This window comes from Plectropomus leopardus, chromosome 5 (genome assembly GCF_008729295.1).
Source record: "Plectropomus leopardus isolate mb chromosome 5, YSFRI_Pleo_2.0, whole genome shotgun sequence".
NCBI lineage: Eukaryota > Metazoa > Chordata > Actinopteri > Perciformes > Serranidae > Plectropomus > Plectropomus leopardus.
Genome location: NC_056467.1, coordinates 22062403 through 22076917, shown reverse-complemented (window position 1 = coordinate 22076917; position 14515 = coordinate 22062403). Strand labels below are relative to the sequence as shown.

General features: G+C 38.2%; 1 protein-coding gene across 1 annotated transcript in view; it reads right to left on the bottom strand.

The window, feature by feature from the left end:
• igsf9ba (immunoglobulin superfamily, member 9Ba) overlaps positions 1-14515 on the bottom strand; it is an 80635-nt gene that overhangs the window by 37445 nt on the left and 28675 nt on the right. Inside the window, exons 3-4 of the mRNA XM_042486012.1 lie at positions 11760-11906; positions 1198-1349 (exon numbers count right to left, since the gene is read on the bottom strand). Of these exons, the coding sequence (XP_042341946.1) occupies positions 1198-1349; positions 11760-11906 (299 nt within the window). The remainder of the gene's footprint in view (positions 1-1197; positions 1350-11759; positions 11907-14515) is intronic.

The following is a 14515-nucleotide window of genomic DNA, read 5'->3' as shown; positions in this document are numbered from 1 at the left end:
GGCTGAGCTTTAAGGCTAGAAGATACTGGTACACTAGTATGAAACTATAAGATCTACGTCATCCATCGGTACCAACCATATTGTGCTAGCTGGAAGGGGAAGGAGATCTTAATAACACTCCAAAGTTAGGAGAGGTAAAAAAAACTTTGCATGGCCATTTTCACAGGTGTCCCACTGGAGTCCCTAAACAGTCTAGGAATGACATAGATTGGCTATGAGTGGAAAGCTGAGACTCTTGTTGATTCAATGAGCCGAATTTTATTTATGTGTGATGATGTTAGCTCCCATAGCAGCCATTTCAATGAAATTAGACCATTTTTTAAAATGAACATCACTGAATAAAATGACCTGTTGTGACCTCCAGGATATTCCCAACCTTATGAAACATGAGACACCTTATGAGACACTCACTCTCAAGATACTTCGTATCAATGTTGCATTTACCCCATGCACATCGTTTGACCATTTTTTGAGTTATAACTGCATAAATAAAAATAAAAAAACACAGGAAAATCAAAATTTCTGATGCTTTTCTATGGAGCAGGAGGATGAAGAGCAGGATGTCTGAGTGCATTGTGTATCTGCACGAAATATGATTGGCTTGTGGCGTTTGAGGGCGAGGCTTAGCGATTGGCCAACTGAGCATGAGAATGGCCATCACATACTTCCATAATAATATCCTAAACCCTTTTGCATGCTAAACTTCAACAGTCTGATTGAACGCCTAACCAAAACACAGTGTTAATTACATATTTATCAACAGAAACACTTGACACACAGCGCTGAGCTGGATCTCTTCAGGTTCCCAGCTTTCAGATGAGGGGGCATATACTGTTGACTTGCTATCTCCCCCTAAGGATACCCTGTCCCCCTAAAAAGGACTAAAAAGGGTCTATGCTGGGTCAAAGAGAGATAACTAACAAGAAGTTTAACTGCTTTGTGACTTTTGACATATCAACTTAAGCCTCAGCAACACAACTTTCAAAAGCATGAGCATGTGTTGAGGGTTTAACACAATTGTTTTTTCACAGCACAACAACAAAATAAGCTGATATTAGCCTGAGTGAGACGGAGTCCATAACATACTTCCAGTACAGATGGACTCAGCGGATGACACCATCTGTGCACAAGCCCTGTTTCTATATTTTCACACAATCATAAATCAGTATTATGTGCACTATTCATCACCATTCTTACCGAATATTTTGCGTTGGTTTCGAGCTCCTCCCCCTCCCTCAACCAGCTGATCATTGGTTTTGGATTTCCCTGGGCAGAGCAGCTAAGCAGAGTGCTTCCGCCTTCCTTCGCCTCCACATACTGCGGTGGCGTCGCTGTAAATGAAGGGGGGGCTGTGGAGAGAGGAATCATATCAAGTTATAGAATCTAAAGCAAAACAACAATAGTCAGACTGCATTAAAGTGTCCCATTTGATGTTGTCTTTAGTTTGAGATCATGTTTTTTTCAGCTTCAGATAGACAGATTTTTAGTCACACTTGCAGTGTTATGGCAGCATCAGTGACATTCATGGTTCCCAGAGGATGAATCCGTACAACCTTAATGATTCCTTACCTTTTCGTTTTGCAGCTTCATCGGGTTACATTTTTTTATTTGCCAAAAATCGATGACATTCCCATCAGCCTCGGCTGTACTTTTAGTTTAGCACTAATTAGCAAATTCTGGCATGCAGTTCAATTCAGTTCAGTTCAGTTCAGTTCAGTTCAGTTCAGTTCAGTTCAGTTCAATTCAATTCAATTCAACACAATTCAGTCCAATTCTATTCAATTTTATTTATAAAGCCCATTATCACAAATCAAAATTTGCATCAGAGGGATTTCCTTGGACCCTCACAGCAACTAAGAACCCCCCCCCCCCAAAAAAAGAAACCTTTAACAGGGAAAATGCTAACACACTAAACTAATATGCTGAACATGGTAAACATTACATCTGCTAAACATCAGCATGTTAGCATAATAATGTTAGCATTCATCTCAAAACACCTCAAAGAGCTCATCTTGTTTTTTTTTTTTTAATTTTATTTATTTTTACCAGCTCTTCACTTTCTACAGCTGCTAAAATGGATAAAATTAGTTAATCAAGGCACATAATACTAGGGGTGGAGGAAAAATTGATAGCGTGTAGTATCGGGATACTTTGCGTGACAATATTAGTAGTATCAGTTCTTTTAAGCTAAATTATTAATAATGCAAATACATATTAATTTTTTGTGAGCCTGGTAAAACAATAAAATTAATTACTTTTCAAGTCCACAAGAAACATTGTGCTGCTGCTAAAATGATTGAAGTGAGATGAACAGACCAAAAACTTTGAAACTTTGAACTTACATTACCTTTTTGAAAAAAGGTAATAAGTCACAGTGTATTGCAATATATTATATGTTACTGCAATACACAATACATGTTGCAAAATGTTTAAAATCTCTATAATATATTTTTACTTAAGTATATTCAAGTAATATTGTATCCTAGGGCCTTTAATGTTCCCTTGACTACACAGTACTCTGCAGGATGATGTACTATATTCTAGTTTAGCAGCACAAATAAAACAGACAGGTCCAACTGCATAACAGCCTATAAACACACAAATGCATGAGCAATAAATCAAAAACTGACCACATCAAGTTGCCTTCAAGGGACTGAGTCCTCATCAACAGTGGTTAAAGTTTCCCATCACATACAAATGTGCGCAACATTTTTCGACATCAAATGCAAGGGCTCACACATCAATGAACCGGCAAAGCCTACATCAACAATAGCCTAATTTCCCCAATAATCCATGATGTTGAAGAACAATAGACATGTATGGCAAAACCAGCATGTTTTCAATACAATAAGGATCCCCCAAAATTTCACAAATCCTGTTTTGGGGGGAGCTCATGTCCAAGCTCAACAAGGCTCCCCTGTAATTCACACCCAGGATGAAATGATGTAGGCATAAATTGCTTGTGACTTATTTTTTACGCAGTTTTACAGAAGACTTGTGGGACTTTTCTGGCCATGGATATATTATAGTAACTGCATACTGGACTTCAAGATGGCATCTATTTGAATTGAAACTCCCCGTGTAGTCTTGCAGACATTTTTTCCCAGTGGCCACTTGTGGTATAGCAGTGAAAAATTCCCATCTCCACAATGTAAAGTCTACGGGCGGGCAGGGCCAAAGAAGAAACACTACTACGTAAATTCAGTGGGCCCCATACAGCAAAACTAAAGCTTTGTTTTGTTCTGTTTTGAGTATGCACCATGGCAGGCCATCCATTGAAATGAATAGGCAATATCTTGGCATCCAATGTGTAGGTATCATAATTTATTTCATGTGTAGCTCCACTCAGCTCATAGACTTTACACTAGGATGATATCATGCACACAAAGAAAGCTTTTCTATGCTTTTTACTAAACCTTCCAGGTTAGAGTACAAACATTAATAGATGACCTTGTTTGTCATTTCTGTAACAAAACAACCAACCAACTCTTAAAAACTTTTTTTTCATAATAGTGGTCTCTGAGGAAAATGCATGTCAGACCACAGGGAGCTTTTTGTGGCAGTGCTGCTGTTGGCCATTGGGACAAAGTGGCAGCAAGGCTCACCGGCAGTATTCAGCTCTCTAAATACATCTATGAGATAGCAGGTGATGCTTTTTCTGAAACAGCGAGACACCAGAGTGAACAGGGACCAATGATAGCGGCAACCATCCCTTCATGTTGCCATTTATTCCTCACAACCTACAGTCACCACTTAGCAGCATCACGGTGTTCCACCTGATGTTTCTGAGCATCACTAACAGCCACAAGGGAGCTCTTCCCCACCTAGTGCAGGCCAATAAACTGTAGTTTCCTCCACCAGCTGCTTTCAGTGTTTCAACATAATATTTTGATTATAAATAGCGGCACTGTGTTTAGTAGAAGAGGGAAAAAAAGGTGCTGCTATACAAGTGGGTCACCGTTTGCCGCTGGGAGTGTTGCCATGCTTCAGACTGCACACAAGCACCTGGCATGGAGTAAACAAATCGCCCAATTTGCACGTTTAGACATCTGCCTGTCCATACTACCCTCTCACTCTCTAACACTCATTACATTAGACGACACAGTAGATTAATGGGGATAAAATGCATGACTGGTTTATGTTTCATTTGCTCATGTAGTTGACGGGTCAACAGTTGCATTAGAAGGATCACAATGCTTCATTACAGTTATCAATGGGAAACCTGCTTCACTGTGAGTTTACACTCTTAAGCTTATTTATTCTCTTTGGTAGATGTGATCAACCTTAATTATGTAAAGTCTCCTTATACAAATACTGATATTTGGTTGAAATATAGGAAGTATGTACAAAGTGCCCATTGGAGTGGAGATATTATTTATTTCTCTGACATATATTAGTTTTTTAGCGCTTTTGTTGGTTTAGAATTGTTAGAATATTTAAACTGATTCTGTTTTATTTGTAGTTTAAGTGGCGTTTTTTTCCTTTGTTATCCCTTTGTCTGAGAAATGGTCTGATCCGCCTAGTATGTTCCCCTATATGTACAATTTCCTCTGCATTCATGTGGTGTCGGCATAATTAGAAAAACGAGTTCTCCATTGGGATATCCAGTCAGAACAACAACTTGGAAAGTTGGTGAAAACTTTGGTTCACAACTTGTTGAGTTGGCATCATATAATGCAGGAATATTGTGGACAAAAGTTTGGTTGATGTTAAGAAACTTTTTATTAAATCACATATTGCACATTAACTTTTGCTCACAAGTAATTTGTAATATGATGCTATGATCATTAGTTGTCTACATATTGTAAAGTAGATTAGCTATTATTTTATCCCTGATAACTAGTCAGATAAAGGCACTTCATTGGTTTTAGGTGATGAACTAGTGCAGCAAGTCTGGGACAAAATTATAATTGTAATATAACGCTTCAAACTGTTTGACCATACTTTGATAGCCATGTAAATGCTAACTGGGACGAAAAATGGGATCATCCACAGAGCAAGTGAATGCAGCATTTCTCTATTCAGTTCATCTTAAATGAATACTTCACCAACAAATGTATGATTTGTTTTTCAATCAACCACCTTGTGTTACGTTGAATTTGTGAAGACAACTCAGTTTTTCTCAGGTCTTCACAGTAAATTAATAAAACAAAAATGAAAAGAGAGAAAAAGAAAAAGAACATTTCTGATAAATTGCTGTAATCGGTGTCTGCCTTTAACGACAGCAAAACATCAGTTTCATCTTTAAGCAAAAATACACGTGTTTTGGAACTACTGAGCATACAACTTGAAAAATGAGACCTGAATTATACTGCATGAGTTGTGTGAGAGATTTTAGATGGATGTTTAGGTTTAGTTTTGCTGTTGTTAAACACAAACCCCTACGACTTCAATTCAATAAAAATTTGAATTGATTATCTTGACATAAGTATTATAACTTGGGTTAGTTCTGTTTAGTTGACCCTTTTTATAGGCCTAGACCTTTATTGCATATTTTGTAATCTGTTTAATGTTTAATCATTTTTATTTACCCAAAAGATAAATAAACCTTTTCTTGAAAATCTACCTGTGACTCCTCATGTCTGCCATATTGCTCCCTCACAGGCTTTAGGAGGTTAAGAATCCAATATTTCACAAATAGCAGACAACAAAAAAAGATAAATAAGAATGAAAAGGAATTCAAGCAGTTGTAGCAGGGTTTAATCATCTCACAAACCCTCAGATTTATCCTGTGCTGACGCTTTGACAGGAAACCACTGAACGAAACTGCAATACAGTCAAAAGTATTTACAACTAACTATGCTTCAACCAGCTACATTAGTTAAATGCATCAGTATCATGAATGCAATACACAATAATATATCAGAAACAAAACATGATTTTTTGCCAAATCAGTTAACTTTCAATACTTGAAATAAATTTAGCAGAAAAGTAGACTCTATAAATGCAGGTAATTTAACTTGTAATTGAGTACCTAACATTGTGGTATTGGTCCTTCCAAGTACTTTCTGCACCACTGTAAGTGCTGTTATTAATTTTAATCCTAATTCAGATTTTTCCTAAGGGACTAGGCATCAGTTGACAGGATATAGGTGGCACACATGGTGGTGACAACAGCAGGTACATTGGTCAACCTGGGAGTTGTTTCACACCACAGCTCGTCACTGACTAAGTGTCACCACGGCTGAGAAATCTGCGAGTTGCTCTACAAAAAAAGTATCACATCTCGCCCTACTTACTGCAGCTCTTCATCAATTATATACATTAAAAGATGCTTGAAGATCCTACACTCCCACTCCTCTTCTTTGTAGACCACACAGCACATCAGCAGATGGCCTGGATGCTACAGCGAGATGCGGGGTTCGGCCTGTTTTTTGAAGGCTTACGTCCCCAAGTTATTTACCCACTAAGTCAGGAGTGCGTCTGCATCATTTTATTCCCTTGCTTGGTCTTTCTTTTCTTGTTTCTGCTCCTAGAAGAATACGGCTACAATGAGCACACATTTTTCATTGATTTCACATCATGATCCTCAAACATGAAATGTGTGTTTCAGTGTAAACTGTTGCAGAGAGAAGAAAGAGGTTTTCAAGGAGACTCTCCTTCCTCTTCTAACATAAGCAGGTACTTGAAAGAATCTGTATTATAATATTTCATAATTAAGAGAAGAAAAATAGGGACTCAAACTCACACCCTTCCTTTAAGGCACAGATACACAAAACCGACATCAAAGAACTAGTGGTGACAAAGGCCGACTGCTGAGTTGTCTCCCTTTTCCTGTGTCTCGGCCAAAAAGCTGCACTGAAAACACAGCAAAGACTACAACCAATAGCCAACCAGCACATACATTCTCCATCTGCGTCAGAGGAAATAAATTTCCATAACAGCAGGCAGCAGTAGTCGGTATTCGTCATTAAAAAAAGGAAACTGGAAGACTTGACTTGATTCAACATGCTGAATCATCCTAAAAAAAGCCAACAAAAGCCGAATAGTGCCAAAAATGTGGGACACACTGGAAAAACTAGGACGACAATTGCTTACTGACTGCCCAACACTGACCAATGGCCAACCGCTGACTTGGTGTGTCAGGGCCTTTATGGTGGGATCAGATGACACAATACATTTGGTTGTATCCCATTAGGCGATGATAGGGCCATAGATTCTTGCTGTGTTTTGGCTGACAGACAGGTATGACTACAAATTGGACACTGACCAATCATGTGGGACGGATGGTAGAAATATAAACAGTATTTATATTAGGGCTGTACTCAGTTTAGAATTATATCAGTTGAATCGGATCTGGCTGGTCAATAAAAATATTCAACTATTCGAGAGAGTTTGAGAGTTTCAATAGATTTTTTTAATGTGACAATCACGCAATATAATAAAAAAGAAAAAAACATTATCTCAGTGCCTGACTAGGTGAAGCTTTTCCTCCTCAGGGTGGCTGCCTGTACCAAAGAGCAGCATGAAAGCGAGAAGTGCTCACTCTGCAGATAAATCTGAGGACCAAAATGTCCTCTTAAGTATACTGCACTGATGCACCCAGTGCCTCACCTGGGAGAGTGAGCACCCCATGTACAAAGGCAATGTCCTTGCCATAGCAGCTGCATGTCATCCCCTTTCATTTATATATGTATCTATGTCTACATCTACATCTATATATCTATGTATCTCTCTCCCTCTTTCTGTCTCCCTCTCTCTCTCTCTCTCTCTATATATACATATATATAAATAGAATGTAAAGAAGGTACAGTAAAGATGATACATACATGTGGGACCCAAAGATGCAGATTTAAATAATAAATGGACTTTTTTCCATCACATTCATCACAATGCTGAAATTAAATAAGACACGTTGGTCAAAACCCTGTGTGTTCATATATATATATATATATATATATATGAACACACAGGGTTTTGACCAACGTGTCTTATTTAATTTCAGCATTGTGATGAATGTGATGGAAAAAAGTCCATTTATTATTTAAATCTGCATCTTTGGGTCCCACATGGACCTGAGAATGTTTTTTCACATGGGCTTGATTTGTAGCCACAGCAGGCTCATTAGTGACTGACAGGGGCAGACACACATAGGGGATATATGGAGCCTTTGGACAAATGAGCTGGCATTTGGGCCCAGTCGGGTCAACCAAATGGGTCCTAAATGCAAGCCCATCACTAACCCAGTGACACTGTGGCAGGGTCTGTGTTCTTTTTTATTTTTGTTTCACTCTCGATGGTTAACTTAAAATCATGTGCAAACACTGATGCACTGGTGTATTTTCCATCCCTGAAAAGCTTGCTGATGCTTGAAAGAGAAGGGAAGGACAGGAGAGACAAGACTACAGAGAGAAGAGGAGGAGAAGGAGGGAGGGCAGGGAGAGAGTGGCCTTAGTGTCTTTTTCGGGCACAAGGCCTTGCCATCTGACACCTGCCACTGAGTGGGCACGAATTCCCTGTCCGCTTGGCAGGAAGTTAAGGCCAGCAAACAGGAACTCAATGGAGGAGTGTATGCAAATACCAGCAGCCAAAGGAAATGGGTGCCCTTAGTGTCTGTGTGGAGGCCAGACGAAAATGGCACCTGCTTCACTTACAAACATCCATTTAGAGGACAACAGTGGCAAAAGTCTTCGTATGAATTCCCTTTTTAAGGAAATCTTGACTCGAGAACAACTGCAACTTTTGGTGTTTCTATGAATGTCTGTCTTAAAAAGCCCTAGGAAACTACATTTTTGTACAAGTTAAACCATTGTGTGTAGTGCATCTCTACAGCTAGACACATTACATACATGAGGCCATGTAAAATGCCATCACTTAATATGCCAAAAGTACTCTGACATTCAGGAATATTATTAGTTCTGCTCCAGCCCAAAGAGCTCAGTTTCTGTTGAAAGGCCTGACAGGAGTGGAGAGCTGCAGAGGAGGGAGGGAGCAGCTGAAGTTAAGAGTGAATACTGATGAGGAAAGCTACAGAGATGCAGTATGCCTACACAACAAGACATTGATACACATGCACGCACGCCCACAGACGCTCCCAAACTCCAAACATCACGAGAGTGTGCAGGTGACGGCAGAGCACAACCCTATTCACTCCTCAACTACAACTTCAACCAGCAGACAGAGATCCCATTTAACTGCATACAAACACACACAATGAGACACTTTCATGTCAATGTTGATGTAATGTGCTGCAAAGTGCGGAAAGTAATTTGCGGTGTGTGCGCCACACTGACACACTAACTTGCGCAAAAGAAAACATTATGTTCTGCATTGATAATAACCATTTATACACATCAGCATTTTTCATTCCAAAATGATTACGTATGCAATTGGACTTTATAAATGGTTATTTACACAGTATTTCGCATACGCCGCGTTGTAATCATTATTCAAATACGAGAATTGTACCCATTGTAAAACATATGCATGATCAAATCGAATATGCATGAGTTTCACACAGCACCAAAAATATACATGTGAATGAGCTTGACAGTTTGCTCGCAAAGTAGCTCTGTAACAACAGAGGATTACAGCTCTCTGAAGCTGGAGACCTGTGAAGCTTTAACACAAGAAAATCACCACTTTTGTCCCGAACTGTTCTGTTTAGCAAATATTCACCCACTTGTATTAACCAGCTGCAGGAAAACAGACTAAGAAATGCAAGGAAAACAAAAAATGAGGCAAATTTACTGCATTTAATTTGCTGCATCGTGCATCTACTGCAAAACATGTGAAGCAGCTTAATATAATATCTGTCTAAAAAGCATTCCTCATGTGAAACAGATACAGGGCTTAAAAAAGACAACACAAAGGCGTTGTTGTCTCTGTAGTCTCTGCAACATTGTGAAGACACGCTTCACATAGGGATCTCTGAGCCACTGGGGCATTCCTGGGAAATGCAAAGGTGCAGATTTTTTTTCCGCCTGGTCATCAGTTTGATAGCTCTCAGACTATCACAGACGATCCCTGCCGGAACCGCCTTAAACAGGCCGCAATCAATTCTCTTATAACCAGCCTCTCATCCCTTTTTTTTAACACCAGAGAAAGAGCTGCAGGAATGATCTAAAACAGTGTCTAATGGTCACTTGTTCAAACGTGACAGGTAAAGAAACCCCAAACACAACCAGAAACCGTCACCAACAGACAGCTCAACCAAGGAGTCAAGAGGCAGTGTAACCAGGCAGTTACTTATTATTAGTTTCTTTCATCTGTTTTATTTTACCAGAAAAAAAGAATTAAAGTAAAACTAAAACAAACAAAAAAAAAAGACAAAGAAAAAAATTAATGCATTACTGTGGTGTTACTATGGTGACTAAGTTCAGCTAGTACAAGAGATGGTATAATTTTTAAAACATTTGTAAATTTAAGCACTTAAAACAAAGGAGAGTAAAATAATTTACTTAATGCATATCGATCTATATAAAATGTCAGGAAATTATAGAAAAATGCCTTCCATAATTTCCAACTGCAGTCTTAAAATGTTTTGTACAAGACCCACAGATATTCAATTTATTTTAATTAAAAAAGGAGAGAGAGTAGAAAAATCTCACATACAAAAAGTTGGAGTAACTAAATGTTTGACATTTTTGCTTTAGAACTAATCAGTCAATCAACTAAATACTGACATAATATGTCATCTGACATAAAACTTTTGAGAAATAGTATGCGTCATCCTGACATACACAGCCAGAATTTAAAAAATCAAGGATTTAGCTCTTAATTAAATCTGAATAAAGATGACAACAAAATGTTCAAAGCGGATGATTATGCCTAATGTACACAAAGTCAGTGTCGTCGCTCAAAAATACAAAAACTGTGAATTAAAAAATACAAAATTTTAAAGAACTACCAACTCCACACAGAGAAGAGACTTAAACAGAAATAGACTGCACAGGTGGGACTAAGTAACTGTTTTGCAAGTCAAAAGTAAGTCTCAAGAGTTCGTACTCGAGTCCAAATTCAAATTCAACATCATTAACTTTGAGTTTAGAGGCCTAAACAAGCCATAATACACTCCATGTGTAATACCATTTTAACAACAGAATTAAGTTAATTATATATTTACAAAACCCATGAATGCTTTGTATTTATTTGTGAAAACAAGTTTTGTTTAAAGTTGTGGTGTATCTGTCTGCAATTTTTGACCAGCATATTTTGCATTTCGTGTAGTTTTTGTACATGAACAAAATTATCTTTGATATAATTTTTCTTCAAGTGGTGCTTTGACTGATAGCTGCTAGATCAGTTTAAAGAAAGTGAAAGAGAATTAGAAGCCAATTTGCTGGAATGAAAAACTTTAACATTAGTCGTTTCAGTTAACAAAAAGAAATTAACTCCACTGTGGCATACTTTTTAATCTTTGGGATTGGGGGAAAGGAATCAAGTATTTTCCAGTGAAAAGGCTCAAGTTCAAGTGATAAGTCATTAATATCAAATTCCAAATCGAGTTAGTCTTTTTTTTTTATTTTGTTAAATCTAGTCTAAAGTCAACTCATTTCACTGTATATAAAATCTAAAAACTAATTACAAATGCAACATTACAATAAGCCAGTAAACATTTACAGTACCTACTGAACATATGTCTGCAGATGTAATGGCTGAATTGTTACATGCTCATCATCAGGTGTGCTGACAGACCACCTGTGGCCAAAATGTCTTCTAGAAAATACTAGATTTTTTTTTTTTACATGTGAAGCTTGAGGGTTCCTGTTTTTCCTCACATAGCAACCACAGAGATGTGCTGTGAGCAGTTGACTCACCATTGACTGTGAGGTGCACCCAGCTGCCGTTGTGGAAGGTGTCGTACTGTTGCTCCAGCATCAGGACCCTGCACTCGTACCAGCCCTGGTCCTCAGAGCGCACTGGGTCAATCTGTAGGGAGGCCTTCCCATGCAGAGAGGCTCTACCTGGAGACAAAAGAGAACAAAAAAAACACAATTGTATTTCTGCTTTTCAAAACATCCTTTATGCTCTTTTCCACCAATGGCCAGCTTTCTCCATTTAAACTCACAACTAATGGTTCTGCTGGTCACCTCACAATCCATTATAGCAGCTGGAGGTTAAGTGCTTTACCTTTGTTCATCTGGCAGCATGAAACAAGATGTATGATGCACTGGGTTCGCATGAAAAGTACCCTCCAAGTTATGGTGTGAAGCTTTTGTTTGCCGTGAAAAAATAAAAATAAAATATATTCTTCTACTGAGTGCCGTATTTTATTAGGATTAAGTGCAACATTATATGAATTTCTACTTCTCCCATTTTTATTTTCTATGCAAGAGCCCCATAAAGTCAGACTTTTAACTACAAGTTATATAAATAAGCACATGGTCAAGCCTATTTTGATGCACAAAGTCCAAGTCGGGTGTGACAAACAGATTTGTTCTTATTCCTATTTAGTGAGTTCAACAGTCTGGAGCCTGGAGCATTTCCAGGCCCTGGATGGAAGGCAGGAAAACACCGCGGACAGGCTGCCAGTCTCTCACAGAGTTAACAGAGACAGACAATCCCTAACACTTACTGTACCTTCATACCTACAGGGCAATTTAGAGCCTTCAATCAGCCTGACTTCCAAGTCTTTGGACTGTTGGAGGAAACACAAATAGATATAGAGAGCATGCAGACTCTGGATTCCACCCAAACTCCAAGGATTATTAGCAAAAGATTCTGTTTGTTTGTAGATATAAAATGATTTTTGACATTTTGGGAAATACGCTTGATTGCTTTTTTTTTCAGTTTTGTACCATTTACATGTGCTTAGCATAAAGATTGAAAACAGGGAGAAACAGCTAGCCTGGCTCTGTTCAAAACACCCCCAACACTTTTAGTGTAGTATCCTAAGAACTTTGACATAACCCGAACAGACATGCATCTAAGCAAGCACTAAATCTGTTTTGCATTCCCACCACAGACAGTACTCTTAAATGTAGGCAGGCTTGTTACCAGGTGGTAATAGTCAAGTCACTACTCCATACAGCTCTTTCTGTATTTCCTCTTCACTCAGGACATAAAGGAACGTCTGCACCTTGCTGATTATTCATGAAACGGGGTTACGTGCCAAATTTTTCAGAACAAAAAAGAACAGGCTGGAGTATTTAGAGTCTGTCTCACAACTGATAGGATATTTTTAAAATGTGGGTTTGTGCATCTATTACTTGTTGAGCAAGAGTTAAGATTCTCTTGACTAATCAACAGATTGCAGTCTTTTTAGCTCTACATCTCAGTTAGATCCCTGTGCAAGGTGCCAAAACAGAGGGCTGACTTTAAACAGGGCAGAACGGAACGATTCTGTTGGTAACATCCGCAACTTTAGTGGATGGAAACGCAAAAATAATCATTCTGATGTGTAATAAATTGATCTTAGTCGAATTGGACTGGTTTTTCAGCACTCATGTAAACAATTTAAAGCAGCCATACTGCCTGCATGAGCAGCACTGGTCAGACGTGTCTCAGCTGCTTGTCAGCCGCAACACATCTAGAAAGATGGTAAAAATTTTTTTTTGATAATTATGTTGACTCTATACCACCTTTTATTACAGCTTCAATGTCTTTACTCAAACTTTCCTGATTTGGTTTCAAAATAAAAGTCCTCTTACAACATCTCTGTTGAAAGAATCCCATCAGTTGTTGACGCAAGGCATTTTATTGTAAAATATTTGCAGGACCATGTTGTTGACAAATCAGGAGCTTGCACGAATTCATAAAGATGAGGAATATGTATTTATAAATGTGGAAATACAGAACTGTATTCCAGGCATTAATGTGTCTGATTTGTGTGACCAGAAAGTTGCTGACTTCTTCAATTTGCATTTGATAAACTTACAGTAAAAACACTTGTGCAGTATCTGATTTAACTGAATGAAATTTAGTTTGGAAAGTACAAAAGTTTGACAAAATTGCCTGGAAAATGTACTGTCCTTATGATTTCTTCAGCTTAAAGAAAATCAGTGATGAGTTTTCAGTACATCCAATGGTCAACAGCAAAAAGTACTTAATGTTCCAAAATGTAAGCAAATATAAAACGCAATCACATCGCTTCTTTTAAAAATTTAGCTGTTTATACTCACATTATATGGGCTACCTCTTAACACTGCAGTCAGAGGATGTAAAACTTGTTTTCCAGAAGTCTTTCTTTTATTAAAATTCTGAAGTAGACACATTATTTTTCCAGAGCTGATGATGGAAGTAGCTAACAAGTGATCCATTTTGCTTTCTTCTCATCTCTGTTGAGAGTTTCAAATGCACAGTACATCGTCTTCTGGCTGTAGTTTCATATCTAAACACATGTGAGCGATATGGATTTTCTCATCTAATTCTTGGTGAGAAAGTGAAAAAGACTGTTCCTCAAAATGTTTGAACTTAAAGCCATTTAACCATAAATGTGGGTTGAAAACAAACCTACTACCTTCCAGTACTGGGATTTTATGCATGAAACTACCTCGGAGCCATATCTTCAGTGGAATTAAAATAAAGTATTTGCCATCACCGTGGGAAAAGACCAGCCTTGCACCTCAAAGAA